This window comes from Aphidius gifuensis, linkage group LG1 (genome assembly GCF_014905175.1).
Source record: "Aphidius gifuensis isolate YNYX2018 linkage group LG1, ASM1490517v1, whole genome shotgun sequence".
NCBI classification, from domain to species: Eukaryota; Metazoa; Arthropoda; class Insecta; order Hymenoptera; family Braconidae; genus Aphidius; species Aphidius gifuensis.
The window spans coordinates 31,268,390-31,292,880 of NC_057788.1; the positions used below are offsets into that span (position 1 = coordinate 31,268,390).

General features: G+C 21.9%; 1 protein-coding gene across 2 annotated transcripts in view; it reads left to right on the forward strand.

Annotated features, from left to right (window-relative positions):
* LOC122860423 (venom dipeptidyl peptidase 4) overlaps positions 1-24,491 on the forward strand; it is a 119,522-nt gene that overhangs the window by 84,918 nt on the left and 10,113 nt on the right. For both annotated transcript variants that reach the window (XM_044164235.1, XM_044164236.1), the window contains 6 exons: positions 6,203-6,255; positions 9,003-9,211; positions 14,002-14,171; positions 17,020-17,262; positions 17,331-17,566; positions 23,293-23,515. In XM_044164235.1, coding sequence (XP_044020170.1) covers positions 6,203-6,255; positions 9,003-9,211; positions 14,002-14,171; positions 17,020-17,262; positions 17,331-17,566; positions 23,293-23,515 — 1,134 coding nt within the window. The remainder of the gene's footprint in view (positions 1-6,202; positions 6,256-9,002; positions 9,212-14,001; positions 14,172-17,019; positions 17,263-17,330; positions 17,567-23,292; positions 23,516-24,491) is intronic.

The window sequence follows — 24,491 nt, forward strand, 5'->3', positions numbered from 1 at the left end:
TATATTCAACAAAGTTCATGAGTTCTTTATTGGACCTTATTTATTTATTTTTTTTTTTGTATTTTCATTATTATTTATAATAAGGTGCTTTATATATATGCATAAATATTTAACCGGGTCAAAATTCAAAGTTATATTCGATAGGGCGTCGGCACTTTAACTTTGTGCGCAGGTTTTCAAATGAGTGAATTGTATGCTGAAATAATCCTCGTAAAGTCAAGGAACCGCACAAATTAAAGTACTGCATCGACAATACCAACTAATATTATTTTTTTCAACAACCAAAACAATCCATCAATTTAAAATTACAAAATATAACAAAAAAAAAAAAAAAAAGTAATTAAAAAATTTGTAATCTTTAAACAAATATTTATTACATAAAAAAAAAAATTTTATTATCATTTCTTTTCATTATTATAAATCAAATTTTATACTATTTTAATTTTTTTTTTTTCAAATTTAAAATAGTGATGAAAATAATGTAGCTAAAAAATAGAAAAAAAAAAATATGCAACAACTCAATTTCCTGGTATATCAACCAACAGTAATCAACGTCAATTCTTCATTCAAAAGTTGAATATAAAAAAAAATCATAAATAAATAAATTCGAGTTGTAAAAATTCATGAGACTTCCTTCAATGTTATTTTTTATTTTTTTTTGTTAAATCTATTCAGCTTTACATAGAGTAAAAAAAAAATAAATAAATTTACTTGTTTATTTTGAATGGGTATTCGTATTTCATCTGTACAATTTTACTCACAAATAACGTATTTTTAATTCAATAAAAAATTCCACACAATGCTGATCAGTATGTGGGTAAATAAATAATTAATTAAAAAATTTGTGGAATAAATAAAATCGTGTAATTCCATACTCAAGTACGAAGTAATATTAAAAAATATTTTACAATTCAAACAAAGTCCTTTCAAATATTTATTAATAAACGTAAAAAAGAAAAAAAAATAAAAAATCATTTGCCAATATATTTTCCTGGATATAATTTAAAAAAAAAACAGAAAGAAAAATATTTATTAATAAATATTGAATAATGGAAATTGTTATTTTTATTAAATATTACAACAAAGTGGTTGATAACATTTCAGATAATAATAATAAAAATGACATTTATATTGAAAGACAGTATTTTCTATGATTTCCACGAGTACGTGCTGATGAAAAATAAAAATAAAATATGAAATTGTAGTATATTTATTGATTTAAAATTGATGTATATATATGGATTGTTGTGAGTTGAATTGTACTGGCATAATGTGATAAAATATATAGGATTCACGTTGTAAGCAAAAGTGAGTACAGAATAGCAACATGAATTTCTGAAACGATGTGAATACCAACAACGACAAAAGGTAACAACAACGTCTGGACTAACAATAATACTTGTGAATGGCTACTCGTATCTTGAATTCAAATACAACTATGATGACATTGTTCGATAACTTCAATATATCCTCCAGCAGTTAACAACATTCCAATTCAATATTTATCATACAATATTATCAAAATAAATTATTTCTATTTATTTACATTCAATAACAAATTACTTGTAAAACAACAATAAAATTATATATTCATTAAAATTCATATTATTTTATATTTAAAAAATATTAAAAATTATTTTTATATTGTTATTTAAATGATTTTTATAAATATTCAATATTTACATTTTATTATTTTATGTTTTAATATATTTCAAAGTTTTTTTTTCATTTCAAATTTCAATTATATTTTGGAAGAAAAATAAATTTTTAAATATGTTTATGTATCATGTTTACAATGAAAATATTAATGATTAAAGTTTAGGTAGTTTGAATTTATTATTCAAAAGAATAAACAATGAAAAAATGTTAAAAGTAATTAATAAAGAACTAAATATTATTTTTTAAAATTATTTCATGTATAAATACAAAAAATATTGAGTTTATTTTTAATTTTTAATAAAATTGTTGAATTATAAAAAAAATGCAATATTGTTATTAGTTTTAATAATAATTTGAGTTTGTTTTACAAATTAAAATTGTTATTATGTTAATTTATGTTTATAGGTTTGGTTATTATGAAATTTATAGTTTTAATTTTTGAAAATAGACAACAAAATTCAACGACAAACTATAACACAATAATATCAGAGTTAACTGTTGGTTTTGGTTAACAGATCAGTGAATACTAAAAACGAGGTATTCAAACTTAATTGTCCATGATATTCATGAGTCTTTGGTATTATATTTCTAACAATAATTACCTATTTTCAAAACATCATATGTTTAAGCAATGAAAAATTTATTTTGTCATTATTCGCCACTTGAGCTTTCAATATAATATTAAAATTTAACAATGAAAATTAAATTATTTTAAAATATAATTTTAGCAAATTTAATTGCTTATATATTTAATGAAAAATCAATTTTTAATATTTTATACATGTATAGCTCAATTAGTTTTTATAAATTATTAAACGTTTATTATTTTTAAAAAAATTTATATATGATATTTTTCCTTTGAGTTTGTGTATCAAAATTTTATTCAATTAATTGCAATTTGATTATTTTATACAAAATGAAATTTAATATTCAAAATGAATTAATTAAAAATATAATTTAAATAACAACAAGTTTAATTTTCAAATTAAATGCTTGTTTTTTAATATTTTGATTTATAATTTTCGAGATAAATTTTATCTAACGTAGAAATCTTAATATCAAGTTTAAATTTCAAGATGAACTAACTTGCTAAAACACACAAACTTTGTATACATAAATCCACCAAAGTATCATTAACGTTTTGATTTTTTTTTTCAAATTAAAATAATTCATTTGTAAAGCTACATTATAAAAAGAAAAATTTACAAAACAAACAAAAAAAAAAATACTAATATTATGATTTAAAAAATTCTATTGTCGTTATTAATAAAATATATATTATAAAATTAAATAATTAATTGATCATAATAAAATTCATAAAGTAGCTTTGACGTGCTTTAATAATTCACAATAATAAATTAAACTTCAAATATCAATTTTAATAAATTGAAAATCCTGATTATTATTATGTTTAGTTCAAAGAGAATGATAAACTTTATGGCATAAAGAAGTCAGCCAAAAGTTGGATAAATATTTTCAAAAGTAATTTTATTTTCAAGAAAATATTTCGTCACTCATAGATAATGAGAAATAAGACTGATGATAATAAGAAACTAATTATTGTTATTTTAAAGGTGTTATAAAACTAAACAGCTTTAAAAAAAAAATTTAAAATAATAAATCAATCAATTAAATAATTAATTTTGTATAAACTAATCATTGAAAAATTATTAAAATTAATTTTTTAAATACTTATTTGTTATATCGAAATTGATGTTTAAATTTAAAATAAAAAAAATATAATCATATATAAAATAACACGTTGAAATAAATGAAATAAGATATTATCTGAGAATATTTGAATCCTGAGGGATCATATTCCCGTATGATAACGAATCTATGACACGTAATATCATTTCAAAAAGATCAAAAATACCACGACATTATAGTGCACATTCAATCGACCCTTACAAGATGATTCGTGACTTATCGATATCCCAAGCGACGTATAAAACCACAAGTACATTTTATATATAAAAAAAAAAAAAAAGAAACTATACAATACATTTATAATACATATATAATAACAATATCTTGGTTTTATTTTTCCTTATTATTTTTTTTGTTTGTCGTTTCTCGTGCAGAATATCAAATTTAACAAGTTATATTTATTTTTTTTTCTTTTTATATATATATGAATTCATTTCACCCAATTTGATTTAATGATGCCGAATCTGAGGTCTTTAAGTGGTACCCACTTGGAACTGTATATTCATTTTTTTTTTTTTTTTATTTATTTATTTTTATGACTCATGAATTTTCATTGTATCTTAGAAGATTATTATTATTTTTTATTTTTCCTTTAATTAATTTATTTACATAACGAAATAACTATATTTTCAAATTGAATAAAAATTATTCAAGAATTATTTCTAATCAAAATAGAGGGAAAAAATTTGTTTAAAAAAAGGTTAATTATTAAGTAGATTGAGCTTTCTTTTGTTTATAAAATTTATCAATGATTTGTACAATTTTAATTGTAAAAAATAGATACTGTGTTCATGTTGAGGTTAACCAGAATGATAAGTAGAAGCATTGGTGGATAAAATTAGTGATAAAACAGACGAGTTGATCTAAACGCGGTCAATTTTCAAGCAGGTGTGCAGGTTTAGCTGTTATTTAACGAGCCAAATCTCTTGCCAAGGCTGCCAGTACATATTCAACTCTACTTTAACATTATCTATATATATGCCATCAACTAAATAACCTATATCTATAGACAAAATGCAGTGTATGCACCACAAATGCTGACACCGTGTGTGTCGGACCATGCGTTTACTTGTACTACTAAATTTAAATATTTTTTTATTTTATAAATTTTTTTTTTTTGCTATTATTATTATCTTAGGTATTTGTTGGTATAAATATTTTATATCAACTTGATTTTATATTAAAAAATAATATATATTAAAATTTTTTTTTTGTTTTGATTATTTGACATTTAAAAGTTTGATGTACAATTTATATCTCGTAAATCGTATGATTGTATTCTGAACAATTTAAATTCAAAATAAGAGAGGAAAAAAAATTTTTTTTTTTTCAACTTACTTGAAGGATTTTTAAGAGTCTTCTGATGGAGACAGAAAGCACTGATCCGCAAATGTGCTTTCATACGAAATTTCATCTTTAAAGGCTGACTATTTTATTTTTTTTTCACTGATTTTTATTTATTTATTTTTTTACATTTCTAACGAAAAATACCGAGTGACTTCTCTTTAGCCAAAACGATTTATTTTGTGATATATCCAGTTGGTATGTATACGTTTTTTTTTTTTTTGGAATAATGCCAGAAAATAAAATACAAAATAAAAAACAATATCAAGTAATTCCTCCCTTGGGTAATGTTAAAAGTGTATAACCAAGTTGTATAAATCTGTAATTCAAACGATTTTATAAAAGAAACTAAAAACTTGAATGATATTTTTAAAAAATATTAAATGCTTGAGAAGAAAAAAATACTTAGATTATAAATTTATTTTCTATTCAAATATAATTCTTAGAATTTTCATTTATTTCTACTTGCCATTAAAATAGTAAAGAAGAAATTCAATAGTTTTATAGAAGCTTAAAATTTACTGAATCATTTAAAATAAATCTCGTTGAATTTTCGTGTGAATGGAAATTTAAGAAGATTATTTGTGTTTTTAGAGTTACATCATTTTCAATACATATATCTTTAAATTCGTATTTAATAATTTTCCTATACCAAAATAAAATAAAAGATCAATGGTATTATAATGATAAATTTAAATTGAAGAATAAAATGTGGTAATAAGAAAATTCTAAATGCATTTTATTGCAAAATGTCTAAATGTTTCATTTCAAAATGACATAATCTTTTTTTTTTTTCTTTTAAATCTGTTGGAGCTTAACCCGTGATGGAATTTTGTATGTTTGATGGTGTAATAGTGAATTTGTGTTAGTGTGAGGAATAAAAAAAAAATTAAATAAAAAATATAAAGAGAAAGAGGGAGAGAGTGTGAGTGAGAGTGTGTGCGTATACTAGTCATGATTTATGAGATTTTCCTGAAAGAGTTAATGGAAGCAAAATAGCACCGGGGCACCATGAATCCTTCCATATCGGTGAACATTATTGATGGCGAGGCCTCGATACTGGATGCTATCTGGCCATACACCCAGGGACCATAATTTATTGACGAAAACTGTTGACTATTAATAGTCTGTCTCTCTACCTCTCTCACCTGTACAAATATATATTTTTTTTTTTATTTCAGTTTCAACTGATGATGTACATAAATATTAACAAATAAAAAAAATTTTTATACATTTAAATAACAATGCCATTGAACAATTAAAACCAATTCGTATTTATTTATTTTTTTTTCTTTTAAATTGTTATACTGGCTTTGTAATTTTTTAAAAATTTATTCATTCATTTTTTCTTTTTTATTTTATGTTGAAATGTGAATATGTTTGTTTGACATTAAAAATATTTATGTTTTTTTTTTTTGTTTTTTATTGGATTAATAAATTGTTTTTTTGTATTACTTAATTTATTTTTATAATAATTTTTTTGTTACAGTTCTATCGACACACCTATCTTGCCCAGTATAAAATTGTTAATTTGGCAACATTGTGAGTACCTTTATTTATTTATTTATTCATTTTTTATTATCTTTGAATTTTTTTTTGCTTTTCTGCTGATGTTTGTTTATTTATTTTTTATATTTTTCTACCCTCGTATATCTCGGGTTATTCAGTGTGATTATAAACAAGCTGCTTACGTAAAAATAGCAACGAGCTGTATTTCACACTAACCCAACTTGAAAAAGAAAATTTTTTGATTTGCATTTTAATCTTGTAGGAACTAACCTCTGGTCCCTTTTTTGCTTTTTTTATTTTATTTTTTATTTCATCTTGGTTTTTTTTTTTTTCTTTATGGTGAATATTATTATTATTGTTTTTTTACAACAAGTAGTGTTTCTTTGAATTGACCTGCTGTGTGGTAAATTACAAAGTACCAGAAAAATTTAATTTGATTCAACGAGTTGTCTGATTTTTTATCTGTGAGATGTCCTGTAGAGTTTTTTTCATTTACAGTTAAATTTTTACGTTAATTTAGCACTCACATAAAGCTCCAAAACGAAAGGAAAAATATATAAATAAAGCACACAAGCAGAGCAACAAACTAAAGAAAAAATAACGTAACTTTTATTATGAAAAATAAAAAATCTTCTTAGCTTAGTCAATGTTTATTTTTCATTTTTTAGATTATTCTGATCTTTTAAATATATTCTTTATATTTTTTTTTTTTTTTGTTTTCTCTCACACTCAGCATAAAGAGTAAATAATTCAAAGAAGAAAAAGATTGTATTTTTCAACTAAACTATTTTTTTATATTATAAAAAAAGCTATGAATTATTATTATTTTTTTTTTTAAGCTTCAAAAAAGCTTTGGTTGTATATTAAAATTTTATTTAAATTTCTAAGATATTTTTATAATTATTCTAATTTTTATTTAGTATTTTTTTATATTTTTTTATTTTTTAAATCTTTACTAGTACTCGACAGTCGTTGACACTGCAAATTTTTATTTTTTATCGCTCATCACAAACTGCTAGCTCATCTTAGTACTTTAAAAGTTTTTTTTTCAATTTTTTTTATGATTTTTTATCAGTAGTAGACAGTAGCCAGAGACGGCAATAACGATAACATCGCTATTTTCTTACACCAATGTCTCAATGACATCCCTAATTGCAAACTTGTTAAAAAAAAAAATCAATCGATTATTTTTTGTGGCTGTTGAAATCTTTTGAATATAAAAAATAAAACTTTTTATATAAAAAATATATATAGCTATAATATTGTACATTTAAGAATGATGAATGAGAGACCAACTAAAAATCCGGAACGAACAAAATGTCAATCGAAAATTTATTCCGATAATACTCTCGATAAAATCAGCTTACAGCGATAATTCTTAAACTGAAATGAATAGTACTTTTTCAATGAAAAAAATTGAAGGCTAAAAGTTGAGTTTATTCATTTTTTTTTAATTTAAAAAAACAAATGGTTATATTTTATTTAAAATTTTTTTTTTTTTTGCTTTTATTATTAATTATAAATGCGCAATATTAATTAACACATTTTTAACTTAATTAGCAACTTGAAAAATATTTTATTCGTTTCAATAATTAAATATATTTTTAATATCTATTCTAAAATTACTTTTTTATATTGAAATTATATATTATATACTTGACATGAATTTACATTATTTTACTTTGATAATTACATGAAAAAATTAAAATAATAAAGGATTATAAATTCACTTTTTGATAACACAAGTGCGAACTCTAGAAAATTTTTTAAAATTCTAAAAGTGCGTTAAAATTTATATATTTAATAAAAATATTTATTAAATTTTTCAACCACTTGTGTAAGTGGCTTTGTAAACCACTTTATTTACAAAAAAAAAAAAAAAGCTCACAATTAACATTTTTTATAAAAAAATTGTAAAGTAAATATTGAGGTAATTTTTTTTTTTTATTTTAAAATATTTAATTGTGTAACACTTAGTATAAATTATGTATTAATTTGAAATAAAATTGAAGATTTTATGACAAAACATGGCAAAGTGATGATAAAAAAATAAAATAAAAAAATAAATCGTCGAGTGAGGGAGAGGGAGAGAGTAGGTATATATTTCAATGGGCTTTACCGGTAAAATATTGAGGTCAAATAGACACCTAACCCACAAGCATATCTATATATAAATAAATAAAAAAAAGAGCTTTCGAGGATTCTTAGAAATTCGAAAGAACCGTTTCGTTGGCACGCAAGGACGAAATATAAAACGTGCCTCATAAACTAAATCCGCGACCCAAAAAAAAAAAAAAAAAAAACCTCCAATAACCTGCATGAATAACACAATATTATTATTTACGACTTTTGGATAAATAATAAATTTATTTTTATTTATTTTCATTTATTTTTATATACACACATTAATAAATAAATTCATATTTATTTAAAAAATAAAAAACAAAATCAATATTAAATTTAAAATAGAAAAAAATTATTTTTCTATATTTATTCAAAAAATATCCTTGAAGAATGGAAAATATTTTTAAATAATTTGAGACACCTGGATACATATCAATAACCATTATGAAACCTTTTTTTTTTCTTGTCAAAGACAGTAATAAAAAGTTTTTATTTATGTTATAATAAATTTGGGGAAAAAAAATTCTATAAAAAATAAAAGTAAAATTGGATTTTGAGAAGAAAAAAAAATATTCTATTTTTGATAATTGATTGTTTTTATTTTTTGTTTTTTTATTTTTTAAATTCATTGTTAAATATTTTAATTTAATTTACAGCAATGAAACATCATTATCCGTGGGTAATTCAACGACTCCTGCGACTCTTCAACTTGCAACATGGGCACCTAAAGGCAATGGGCTGATATACGTTTATCTGAGTAACATATACTACAGACCGGAGGCGGAAATACCAATCGATTATCAAATTACAACGACTGGTGATTACGGAAGTATTTACAATGCTGTGCCGGATTGGGTTTACGAGGGTGAGTTACAATCAAAAATATTTTTCATATTTAATTTGATGATTAATAATTACAACAAAACTCATCAACACAAATTCAAACGAAAATTAGATGGTTGTCTGTAACATCTAACCAAAACCATTATTCTTCATTTTATTTTTTTTTATTTCCTTGCCAATTATCTCTTTTCTGTTTTACTTCAGCTTCATAAATAAATCTGTAACCGTAGCACGATTTTTTTTATTTTTACCTATCAGTTAATCGAGCTTTTGATTTAGTTGAATTTGGGAAAAATAAAAAAATTCAGTCGCTTATTTGTTCGTTTAATTATTAATAGAGCGAAAAAAAAATTAATTTAAAAGGTGAAATTAATTTATTTTATTTTTAAAAAGTTGTTAATTGATTGATGGTAAATAATTTAATAATAAAAGAAACTTGAGATAATAAAGATGACCTTTAAAACAATTTGAACTAATTTTTATTTTAATTTTTAAATACTCAAATATAAAAAAGAAGTTTATAACATTAATCCTTTACTTATTTTTTTTTTTTTATCTGAATAAGCAAGGATTAAAAAAATTAAATTAAATTCATTTTTGCATTGCTAGTCAAATTTGATTAAAGGTTTTTTTTTTTAAGTAGTAGAGGTCATTTTGCAGTCAGACACATATTCAACTTTAAATTTAATTAACATAAGCATTCAATAAATTTTTTTTTTTTGAACTTTTATCGAATATTATATAGTATACTTAAATGATGAAATATTTTCTTCTATTTTTATTTATATAAATTGCATTGATCACATTTTGAACAACTAAGAAAAAAAATAATCATTTTAAATAATTTCTTTTTTTCCTGTTTTTTTTTTAAATTTATTTACTACATATTAATAATTATTAAAATTGATATATTTTTTATTTATATTGTGTAGCATTAGGTTGAGAAAAAATAAAAATCACTGTTTTCTTATTCATCATGTGTCTCAACGTACAAACATTTGTGGCTATATGGCTATTTATCACAACGCGCAGTAATAAGAAATTTCAAAGCTATTCGGGCAAGCATACGGAATTTCAACATCTACAGAAAAAATACAAATATTACTTGTCTATAAAACAAACACACTCTCTCTTTTTCATTTTTATTATTTTTTTAACATACATTTATGAATGTATTGTAGTTATTTGTACAAGCAACACTCTCATTCGTGTGTTCAAATCCCGTTGTGGCAATAATTTACGTCTTTTCTCTCTGCATTTTTAAAGTCTCTGTATGTTTTATGCGTTTATATATTAGCTTTCGTCAGTTTACGTTCATTTCTTTCATAGAATATCAAAAATATTTACATTTATTTTAACAATTTCTCTCTATTATTGTAATACATTCAAATATTTAAGCAAAAAAATTGATTTACTATAACTTATTTTAATAACAAAATAAAAAATTATTCTAATATTTTTTTAGTTTAAAAACATTGTTTTAGTTGAAAAAATTTATTCTAGATTTTTTTTTTCACTTGTTTCTAAATTTGAGAGAAAAATATATAAAAAAAATGATAAATTGTTGAGGAGGGTTGTTGAATTAGGTATTGTGTATTCATGAAATGACATATGGGTGTGAAATAAAAAATTCTGATGGGATACAGTCCAGTGAGGAATCTTGTTGTTTATATATTTATGTTATTTAAAATAAGATTAGGGAATACGTTGGCTGTGAATGAATTAATCATTTATAAAATAACTCAAATAAATTTCAAATTATAAATACTGTTGAAATGTTTTAAGCCTGGTTATTATTTTAAATTATACACTAAATATTAAATTAATTTTATCAAATCTATTTCTTTTTTCTATAATTAAATATTATTGTTTTTTTTTGTTGGAATATTTATATTATCAATATTAATTTTCTTATTTTACAATTGAAATTATTTTAAAGGGTTGAATTTAATTTAAATAAATATATTTTTTGTTTTTTATTAGGAGGGATTTTTATGACTAAACTGAATTCAATTTATGTTCACAGTAGTATCCACCTGGTTCACTCAATAATTTTTTATATAAATTTTATTTTTATGTTCATCATTTTTTTTCAATTTTTTTCAAACACTTGTTATTTTTTTTTCTTATTCAAATTTTATTTATATTGATTTTTTATTTTTATATTTTTAACATGCAATATTGATGCAAAAAAAATTATAATTTTCACAAACAATATTTAAAATCCAGATTTATTAAATTTATTTTTAAACAATAAAAAAAAAAAAGCTCTAGTGAATTTTATTAAATCTCCTTGAAGATTCTAAATGAAAAAATAACAAAAGAAAAAATCAAAAAAAGTTTTTATACATTGATAATGATGAAAATTTGAATAATAAAAAATAAAAAAATAACTTCATTCATGTTTTCAATTTTTTCAATATATAATTTATGAGTGTATTATTATTTTTTTTATATATCTTTATTTTATTTATATGAATATACTTTTATTAAAAATGAAATGCATCTGTTGTGGAATATTTGAAAGTAATATTCAAAGTGAAGAGTTGAAATTTGATAGAGACAAGTTGACGTTGAAGCAGTTTAAAGTTACCATGTATTTTTTTTTTTTATTCAGAAGCAACTGTATTTTGAGTTGGTCTTGAGACAAGTAATTTGAATTCTATAATATTATCTGGTCAATGTCACATCCAGATGCTGATGCAGTTTACCAACAACTACCAGTGGTTAAGACATTTAAAATAGGATTTAAATAATTGAAACAAAATAAAACTATCAATTTATTTGCAGAGAAAATTCCAGATGTTTATTAATTGTTTTAATTGACATGTAGCTTAATTTACAATTATTCATTTGACTCATTTAAAACAGGTTAATTAAATATTTAAAATTATATTGAATCTTTTATCAAAAAAACATTTTCAAAATAAAAAAAAAAACAATTAAAACGAGATTAGTAAGAGCACAAAAATAAAATAAATCAAAGAATAAAAAAATGTTAAGAAAAACATGCTTAGATATTTTTTTAACCTGAACAATGAAAAATAAGAATCTTATATTTTCGGAAGAAAAAAAAACATGGATAAATAATGAAAAATATCATAAAGAAGATTTTTTTTTTTTGTTATTCATTTTAATGTGGTGTATTGTGAGAAAAGTGTATGAAGAAAGAGATTAAGGATCAAAAGATTAAATAGTTGGTTGAAGAATGAAATTCAATATTTTTATAATCACATTGTGTGTGCTTTGAAGCTCTATCAACAAACTATAAAAATCCAAATATCAAAAAAAAATATCTGTTAAGCTAACAAAAGTTTAACAATAATATTTTTTAAAAGATTAATAAAAAATTTATATTATAAATTGAGTTAGTTTATTTAGAAAAAAAAATTATTTAAAATTTTTGAAATGGTCAAAGAGGGGTAGGGGGTGAATTTAATTGTTTTTAATTTTTTTAACTATGATAGAGTTGAGCTATCCTCGTAAATTTTTTTTTAATAAATTGTCTAGGGTGTAAGCTAGGTTAGAAAAAAAAATGGGAATTTTTGAAATGGTCAAAGGGTGGTCGGGGGTGGATTTTAGGGGTTTTTAATTTTTTTGACTATGATCGAGTTGAGCTATGCTCGTAATTTTTTTTTTTATTCAATTAAATGCTTATGTTAATTAAATTTAAAGTTGAATATGTCTGACTGGACAGTGACCTTTACTACTTAAAAAAAAAACAAATCTTTTAATCAAATTTGACTGCCAATGTTACAAGTCAATGCAAAAAATTAATTTAATTTTATACTTTTAATCCTTGCTTATTCAGCTAAAAAGAAAATAAGTAAAAAATTAATTTGATAACCTTCTTTTTGATATTCAATTATTTAAAATTAGATATTGAGATTAATTTCAGCGAATCAAATAACTTTTTAAAATAGTAAAAAAATTGAATTATTTTAAATAAAATTATAGGATTTTATAAATATTGTTAGACTCAACCTTTGATAAACTTCATTATATATAATTTAATTTTAAAATAAAATAATTACATTAGAAAAAAAATGTATTATTGGATTATTTTTATATAATTTTTTCCATGGTTATCAATAAAAATACTTGTGGTCAAAAGACATTTCGATAAAAAGGTCACAATTTTTTATTTTTATTTTTTTTCTTATCATTCTTTGTACTCAAGTTATTTCATCTCAATATATAAACCTCAATGTTGACCACAAGTCATTGGCTTTTTTTTTTATATTATTTTTTCTTTCTAAAAAACGATCCAAGAAAACCATCGACCATTCTAAATTCTCAAAAAATGTTACGATATCTATTCACAATCTTTCAACCCTCTTTTTTTATTTTTTTTTATTTCGCACCCTTATTTTTCTGTATCCACTGCTACCTACAATTCACATCCCTCCATGTTACCCCATCAACCTTCACTCTCGATATCATGCACCTCTTTATTATTTCTCATTTTTTTTTTCCATTTCTTCTTTCATCCCCTGATGGTATGCCAACATTCCCCAAGTTCCTAGCAGGGAATTTCTTCAATTTTTTTTTTTTTTTTTTACATTTTTATATATTTACTTTTTGCAATTTATTTTATTTGTTTTTTTTTTTTCTTTACATTTGTAAATTACTACCAATTTCGTTACTCTGATTTAATTATTTATTTTTATTTTTTTCATTTATAAAATCACACTCTTTTCCCTTTGTAAAATTTCCTTTCATTATTTATAATTTATTTTTATTTTTTTTCATCTATTTTATTTGCAATCATAAAATAATTATTTTAATTTTAATTTTTTTTTTTTTTTACAGAGGAAGTATTTAGCTCGAACAAAGCACTTTGGTTTTCACCGAGTGGTAAAAAAATGGCTTTTGGATTTTTTAATGATACAAAATCACATTTGATGACAATACCGTATTATGGATATCCAGGAAGTTTATCATTTCAGTATCCATCAGCAATACCAGTTCATTATCCAAAGGTATTTATTCAAAAAAATTCAACAATTAATTATAAAGTTTCAGTTTAATCAATGGAAATTTTAATTACAAATTTGAATGTTACTCTATTTTTATTTTCGTTTGTTTAAAATGGAAAACTGTTTGTTGTTTATTTTCATATAACGAGTTTTTCATATTTAAATTAAAATGTGAATTCGTTACTGAGACAGTGATTTGATTAATTAAAAGTCTTTTAAGATTCACTGGTTATCAAATTATTTACTTGATAATTCATTTTGTTTTATATCGTTGCTTTCAACCACACTTAAAATTTATTATTCCATAAAATTTATCAAATGTACATAAACTATCTTTAAATACTTGATAAATTCATGAAAGTTTTTTCATTTTAATAAATAATTATAAATCTATTTAAAAAGATATTCAATAAATTATTATTTCAATTAAAACTTGAAACAAAATATCTTATTAAAAATAAACAATCATTTTATATAGAAAAAAAAATTTTTAATTCATCAAAATTTAATTATCAAAATAACAAAATTAATTATTAAAATAATTATCCATCTTTTGGCAAAAATCCCGTGCAATTATTGATCAATTATAATTGTCAATTAACAACAATATTTACCACAAAGAAATTTTAATTAATGAGCTTGTATTTATCATAATTTCCAACAGAAATTTAATGACGAATTATAATGATACTATAAACAAAAAAAAAAGCTCAATAATTTCACTAATAAACATCAACAAATTGCAATTTAAAAACCTAAAAATTCATTGTTTCATTTATTAAAAAAACAAGTTAAAATGAAAATATCTTGAAATATTTAAGTTTGATTAAAAGAAAAAAATTATTTACATTGTGAAAATAGATGTACACAATGAATAATAGAAGAATAAAGTAATAATAAATATAATAATAATAATAAAAAAACTTGAAAGATCGTTGAAGATAGTTTGAGAGAGTTTGTACTTTGGAGATTACAAACAAGGACTTTACAACTTGGTTTCTCGCCGCATCGTTCCTTTCTCTTTAGCAAATGTAATTTACTTATGCATGAAGTCTCATTAAAGTTAAATCCACCAGGGTATTTTGTGGTTTATCAGATAACTCATTTATATATATATAAATTTTTTTTATAATCCCATATTTATATATATATTTATAATTATTTTATAATTTTTATTTATTGGTTAATTTATTTATTATTTAAATAATTATTGTGGCTTTAAATATAATAATTTTTCAAAACGACAATATTATTTTTTATATAGTTTTATTCTTTGTACAGTGACCTAAGTATGTCGCCTCAATTTTTTCTTCAACTTTCTGTTGAATTTTATTTCTAGCAATAAAATGCTTTTTGTCTTTTCTTGTTTCACATAATAAATGAAAAATACAACCGCACATGTGTTTGCTCGTAAAGATTATACTTTATGTTGAATTTTCATTTTATCTTTTTTCTTTATTTCATATTTTCTTCTTTATTTATTTTATAATATTTAAGTGCTAAAAAAATCTTTAGACAGAAAAAAATAAAGTCAAAATAAATATTTTAAAAAAAGCGAAAATTATGTTCGTGTTGGGGCTACAGCAAGTTCTTACAACTTTACCAAAGTGTACTTACACTACATGTACCAAAAAACTCGTAAAATTTCTTGTTTGAGCTTTAAAGAGATTTTTTTTTTTTTTACATCATAACTGAAACGCTTTTCTAAATTTCTTTTTTGTTTTTTCATGGATAAAAATTTTATCTAGAGTTACACGCTTTTTTTATTTATTTATTTATTTATTTTTCTAGCTTCAGGCCTTTTTTATATTTTTTCCATCTTTAAAACAATATTTATCACGATTAATTTTCACTAAAACCAAACACAAATAAAGCTAAACAATAAACATATGTTATATTTTTTTTGAATAAATAAACTAAGCTATTTTATAAGAAAATTTAAAAATTAATTTTATCTATTATTATTATTATTAGAATACACCCAGAAGCTTTAGAAAAAGAAAAAACAAAATAAATAATGTAAAAGTTCAAAAAGAAAAATACCCCGAGCCAAGTACTGACACAAAAATATTTCTCTTCGAAAAAATAATATTTAAAAAACAAAATCAAAAGCAAAAAAAAAATGAAAAACAATTCAACTAATATCCAGAGAAATATATTTAATGAAATAATTAATTTTTCATCATTGTAATTAAATTCATACAATAGAATAAAAAAAAAAAAAAAACATGTATAATTCAAATGACAGAATGGACATTATGATAGTTTTGTGCATAAGCAATTAGTGGTAGACAGGTGGTGGATAAATGTATAATTTTATATCGTAAAATTTGTAGAACAATACATTTGTTGTATATATAATACATATATGAGAGATTTCCATTAAACTGACACAGCTAGAATTCGTTTGCATCTACATGATCACATAAACACTCTACCTCGTGGGAATTTCGAGTATAGCCACAGGATTATATTATACAAAATAAAGGTGTTGGTAATATATGTGTAGATTATTTTAGTGTATTTGTAAAATATATGTATACTTGGATTATTCATCTCCCAACAGACTGTTACCAATCGTAATTATTTGATTAACGATTTATTCACATATGTCAATTGACACTAATCCAATATTATATATTTCTATCCAATTATTATTTGTTTTATATTTAACACACGAATTTTTTATTGTTCCTTGAATTGTTTTCTTTAAATTATCTTGTGAATTGTAAATAAATCAAGCTTGAATTATTAGTACAAGTGTCATCAAATGCTGATGGATTTAAATAGAAATTAAAAATTGAATTTGAATTTAAAAATATTAATGTAAATGTTTTTGTTTTTTTTTCAGAGTGGTACAGTTAATCCAACAGTAAAATTATTTTACGTTGATTTAGAAATGGTATCATCAAGTCGTGGTAATAATATAAGCCTAGTTGAAATTCAACATCCACCACAATTATCAGGTAAAGAAAGAATTCTCGCTGCAGTTACATTTCCAACTGAAAATATTATATCAGCAACATGGATGAATAGAGTACAAAATCAGGCATATTTTCAATTATATAATGTTGAAAAATCAAGCTACAATACAGTGAGTATTAATTGATAAATTAAATATTAATTTGCAAAATTATTTAAATAATTTTTCATTTATTTTAGGCATTAGAATACATTGAAAGAAATGGCTGGGTTGAACAATTTGAAGCACCACATTTTAGCAAAGATGGCAATAAATTTTTGTTAATATTACCACAAAAACAATTGGATCATGATCATTGGTCTCACTTGGTTATGGTGACAAACATGAACAATAATTCAAGGACAATTCGTGCATTAACAAGTGGCACATTTGTTGTCACTGAAATATCAGGATGGGACGAAGAAAATTCACTAGTGTAAGTTTATTTAAAATTATTATAATTATTTATATTTTAATAACAATATAATCTAGTTATTTTATCAGTTTGTTTTTTTAATACACAACTGAATTTAACTTGTTTTAATGTAATTTTAAAACATCATTTTTAGCAAAACTTTTTCATTATTGTACAAAAGACTTTTAAAATTTCATCATAAACACAAACAATGTGATTTTATATTATGAAAATGTTGTTTTACTTTTTATATTATTACAGTTGAAAAATAACACTAATGAAAAAAAAATTAAAGATATTGTTAAAATTTAAAAGCTTTTTTTTTTAATTTAATTTTTTTTTTTATTGAGAAATTAATTCATCAAGTTGATAAAATATTAATGTCAAACTTATAAGGACATTTTTGTGATAAATTAAGATTGTTTCTTGTGACACAGTTTAAAACAATTAACGTAAATGCTTTTGCAAGAATTCTCATATACTTTGTTCACCAATTGGATCATCAATTACATACAAAACTATATAGTAAAGTGACATGTTAAACTTGCTAAAAACAAGTGAGAAAATAATAAAGTTTTATAAAATAACAAAGAGAGATAGATTATATTAATACTGGGACTTTAAAACTATCTCAAATTTGAAGTTGGCTAGGTTGAAAAAACCTCTTAGCAATTTGAAGCTTTATATTTTATCATGCATCAAATCAACCAACCAATTTATTCTTCTATATTTAACAACTTTTTATTTTTTATATAAACTTTATAATAAAATGCATTCAAGCAATTTACTAATTCCTAATTAATTGCCATCCATAATGATCGATATCATTTGATTTATTCAAAAAAATTATTATTCCTTTAATTAGCATAATAATTTATACAATTTTCATTCATTTTTTTTTTCCCTCTTTTCAAGGGTTTTTGTAGGATTAATTGAATCAAGTGAATTTTAATTATTTCCGAGTAAAGAAAATCTCTCTTGATAAAAGCAAAAAACTTTTATATATTCCAAAAAAAAAAAATATATACCAACAGACATTTTAATTTTCCAATTAGCTTATATTATTTTACTGACCTATATGACCTTTTTCTAACAGAAAAAAAAATCTCAAAATACATTGCAAATGTTTTATAAATAATCAAATAAATAATTTTATTAAAAATGTATTTATGCTGACTTGAAATTATCATAAAAAAAAATTCGAAATAACTTTTTTATTTCGAATCGAATAAATGAATAATTATTCATCAACAATTTAATTATTGTTATCAAATAATATTTGTGAGGAATTAAATAACACGTGTTGAATTTTGATAATAATAATTATGGTGTTTATATATTCAGTGTTAATAAATTAAGGGTATGATGTAATCTATAATAGTTGGTATAAAATCGAGAGGTATATCTGTAATCGTTCTTGAGAATGTGACCATTTATCCCTTGTACCATATCATTTCCCTGGAGTTATATAGTATTCATGTTATTCTCTCACTCATTTTGTGAAACACGATGGAATTCAATTAACGTAGAAAACTGGCATTGTGAGATGTCGTCCACATATATCTATGCATATATCCACACACGTATATACTCTTTCACTATTAACTGAATTGTTTAAATTTAATTTTAAATATAGATTTTAACAAGAATAAAATTCAAAGATAGGGACAAATTTTTAAGGGTCGTATTAGATTCTTAATTGTCGTTGAAAATTAAATTACATTTTGGTTAAATACCAAAAGTATTCAGAGATAGTATAAACTTACTTGGTATTTTAATAATACTTTTTTTTTTTTTTTTTAAATTTATCAATAGTTTTTCTTTTTTTTTCTTTCATCTTTCAACAGATATTATTTATAAATTTATTTATGTGAATTTTATTATTTTGTTCGTTGAAAAAATCACTTTATTGTTTATTTTTTTTTAATTGGATAAATATATGTGATGAAGAGTTGAATTAAACATCACCTAGTAATTTTTAAATTCAACAAATTGAAATATTAAAATACTAATTTTGTTTGTCTAATTTAAATTTAATTACTGCAAATATTAAATATCACAATTCAATAATTTATTATAATTAAATTACCAACACTAATTCAATAAATATAAAATCAACACATGATATTTTAAAAGCCCTTAATTATTAAATTAGTTATTCAAACTTTCGAACAAAAATGAGCTAAATAATTTGAGTTAAACACATTAAATATTGATTTGAAATTTAAATTCTACAATATATTTTAATAAAATAATTAAACACAGCATAAAACATACATAAAAAAAAAAAAAAAAAGAAAAATCTTGAAAATTCTAAATACTATCAATTTATTTCGTTTTTTTTTTTTTCGAAAACTTTTTATGTATTATTATTGTTTTTTTTTTCTCTGTGTTTCAAATGTTCACAGGTGACATTCAAAAAACTTTCAATTGAATAAAAAATTTATTTGAATAATATTCTCTCGTATATACGTGCGGTTATGTCATGAATTTTGAAAAAGACGAATCACCCTGGCTTATTTTACTTTAATAAAATGAAAAAAAAAATATGAAACTTAAATAAAATAAAAAAGGTAAGAAAGGAGTGATGAGGGCTTCAGTAAAAATGCGTCTAAAAAGTTATGAATTCACCAATGAGATTGATAAAATGTTGGTCTTTTTGAAAGATACCAAATGATCAAACTTCAACCTAAGCCACAAGAAATATCTATTACATTTTTATACTTTTTTTTTTTTCTTTTTTGAGTATACTTGAAATGGTTAAATTAAGTAGAACCAATAGGCAATATTCTCACGGGTCTTATCGATTTTTACCAAGTAATCTGTCTTCATTTGAAGCAAGAATTTTTTATATTTTTCTCAACATCCTTTTGATATATATATTTCATACACCTGCAATATTATCGACATTCCTCTATGATTGATGTCACATCAACACTTTTCATCAGTTTAATAAAATTTCTTTATAAAACTAAATAATGACAATGAAAAATGTGATGAGAATTTTTAAATAAAATTTAATGGGTTATTTAATTGAGTCAAGAATTATTAGACGAGATTATTTTCTTAGTGGTGGTTTATGGTTTTTTTTTTTGGGTTTTTCGAAGATGGAAAGATAAATCAAAGGAAAATAATGAAAATAAAAAAATAAGAAAAAGGTATTGTGAAAGCAAAAGGAGTGATAATGACTGTAAATTAGTCTTCTTATATATATTTTGTGAAGAAAAAGTAAAAGAGGCTGGAAAACGATCAGTCTTCGTTGAGCATCTGAATTTAGCGGTTTATTCATTGGCCCTCTATCAAATTGGATGTAGAAAATTTCAACGAGACTAAAACGTTTCTCTCGTGATAACGATGTTTTATTTTTTTTTTATTTTTACTCTGATAATACTGAGAGATTAATTTTTAATTTGGGTTATTTTAATGATAATAAATTGAGACTTTAGTCATTATAGAAAAATTTTTAGAATTAAATTTAATAAAAGCTATTTGAACTTTGGAAAATTAGAAAATATTAAATTTAAATTATTGAAAATAGTTTTTATTTATTTTTTAAATTAACTTGGTTCTATTGTTGTTGTTTTTTTTAATTAATAAACAAATTAAATCAATTGACTTGAAGAAGATAATTTTATTTAAAATATAGTTATTGAAAAGATTAAATTGTTGTTTTATTTATATTTTTTTTTCAATTGATTTAGGAAAATTTAAATTGAATAAATTGTAAGGGAATTTTGCAACATCTAATAATGTATATAATATTTATAAATTGTTTTTAGTATTTTTTGTGTCACCATTTTTATTCTAATTCAATTCAAATATTTTTTTATTTTTCTTTGGCATACATTTTTCAAAATCTCAGCCACTAAAGCGCAAAAGATCTTTGAAAACTTTTTAACCAAAAACTTTTTTACCAAACATTCAAGATTTTTTTTTCAGAGAGATACGTGAGCTGGTTCAAAGCATCTTGGTATTATTGAAGATTTTCAAAGATTTACTGATTCTCATTCCTCTTTTCTTTTTTTTTTTTTTTCGATTCGCAAAGTAAATGAACAAAAGTTGATAGAGATTATGTGTACTTTAACAAAAAAAGTGTCAGGAAATTAATTTGTTGTTATTTAAAAATCAATTTGACCCAAATATCAATGTTAAAAAAAAATATTCACTTGGATTCTTTAACGTATTAAAAAATTATTTAAACGTAAATGACTTTTACAATAATTTCAATATTTTTTGCTATGAATAATTCCAGCGACAAAAATATTCAATCAATCTAAAACTAAAAAATAACATTACCTGATAAAAAAAAACGTAATTTTTTATTCTAGTTTGCTTCATTTTTTTTTTTTTTTTAATATATTTATTTTATTTTCTAAAAAAACTTAACTTTACGAATTTATTCGTCTTTGGGGAGTCCTGAAAATATCGTCGTTTCAAGCTCATATACTTTCTTGGATTATAACCCGAGGCTAGATATAATTTTAAACTTGAACTGTTGATTTTAACTTTAAAACTTTGATAAATTTATTAATTTTTAATATTTAACATCCAAAAAAAAAAAAATAAATAAATAAATCAAAACAATTATTGATTATTTAAAATTAAAATATTTATAAATTATTAACAAAATTTATTATTATTAATTAATTTATAAATACAAGTATTATCATAAAAAAAAAAAAGAATGAATAAATTGACGAAAAATTTTTTAAATTTATTTATTTACACATAAATCACACATAATTCGCACAAAATTTTAAGCCCAATTGCATCAAGATCTAATAATTATTAAAAAAGTTGTGCTAGCTCAATAAGTCAATTTTAAAAAAAAATATAAAAAATATTTAAAAAAATTTTGTTTTTGAATTATTTCTTCACACATAAAAAACACATAATTCGCACAAAATTTTGAGCCTAATTGCATTAAGATCCGATGATTATTGAAAAAGTTGTGCTAGCTTAATATGTCAATTTTTTAAACAAATAGAAAAAATATTTAAAAAAATTTTCTTTCAAATTTATTTCTTTTCATGACACATAATTTTACAAAATTTTAAGCCCAATTGCATCGAGATCCGATGATTACAGAAAGTTGTGCTAGCTTAATATTTGAATTTTTTAAAAATATAGAAAATATGTAAAATAAAAAATTTTCTTTCAAATTTATTTTTCACACATAAACACATAATTTGCACAAAATTTAAAATTGCATCGAGATCCGATGATTATTGAAAAGTTGTGCTATTAATATTTGAATTTTTAAAAATGTAAAATAAAAAAATTTTCTTTCAAATTTATTTTTCCACACATAAAACATATTTACACAAAATTTAAGCCCAATTGCATCGAGATCCGATTATCAAAAAGTTGTGCTAGCTTATGTCAATTTAAAAAAAATATAAAAATATCAAAAAATTTTAATTTTTGTTGTTTTTTCGTTGCTAACGAAATGAATAAAAAAATAATAGAAAAAGGCAAACAGAAAGAAATTTGTATGAGAGTAAGTGAGAAAAAAACAATGACCAATCAAATGTCCGGAAGACCGATGATGTTTGTCCTTTTTATATTAGGAAAAAACAATTTTACAATTTTTCATTCACAAAAAAATTCTGTCATTGTGTTCATTTGTTTATACATATGTAACTAAATAAATTAATGCAAAATATTTATGCCAATTGAAATTACAAAATCACTATTGATTATTTAAATGGTAATTAATTTATAAATAATTATTATTATATTTACAGATACTATTTGGCGACAGTAGCTGATGATCCAGCTCAACAACATCTTTATCGTGTTTCAACATTGGATGAAAATTCAAAACCCGAGTGTCTCAGCTGTAATGTAAAAAGTGAAAATGGTGAAAAATTATGTTTATACAATGAGGCAAAACTATCACCATCAAGAAATCGATTTATTTTAACATGTGCTGGTCCTGATGTTCCTGATGTATCAATTTACAATAGTGTAAGTTGTCTCTTGTAAAATCAATGATAAAAAAAACCAAAGAAATATCTTTCAGATATTTTATTTTTATATATTTCTTACCTCTTGACATGTTCATCGACATTTCACTGAAATCGAAAATGTCGCTTTTGACATTTTATTGCACTCAACCATCGCAACGAATGAATATCTCTTCTTTACTCATCGATGCATGTTTGCATCTTCAACATATATTTTTTTTTTATTTTTGTTGACTCTTTCAAATACACCAGATCCTTGAAGATGATATAGTCAAAGATAGAGCTTTCCATATTTTAAATTTTATTTTTCATTCTTTTTTTCCATCACTCAACTCAAGTCACAAAGAAAATGAATCACAAATATGCACGATGAGAATAAATAATCATAAAAAAAAAATATACATTTTTTTTATAACAAAGAAAATATTGAAATGGGTTTTAGTAACATTATTATTTCACTTTATACGAGTGTAAAATTAATGAAAAAAGCTGAAATACTTTATCACTCAAAATCATACTTAAGAGTCAAAGTGCCTTTTTTTCATTTTCTCTTTGAATTTATTATGATAAATCTTGATGACAAAATTGAAATCTTTATTTTATCTTGTTTTATTATATATACGTATATATAAAATAAAAAAGTTTCGATCTCAGAGTAGTTCATAAGTCCTCAAAGATTCAACTTGATGCTGACGATTTGTGAATTAAGTAAGAAAAGTAAAATCGCCATTATACTGTTAATCGCATTAGCTAGAGATAAGCTTTAAAAATATTACAAAAGAAAATCATAAGAATTAAAATAAACGCTAATTTAAATACCGTTAAATTTTTTTTTTTTTAATTCAACTATTATTATTAACAAAATGCTTTAAAAAAAAAAAAACAAAAACTAATTTCTATCTATGTTTTTATCATTTTTTTTTTAATTAAAAAATATATTATTATAAATTTTAATTTACAAAAAAAAGAAGATTAAA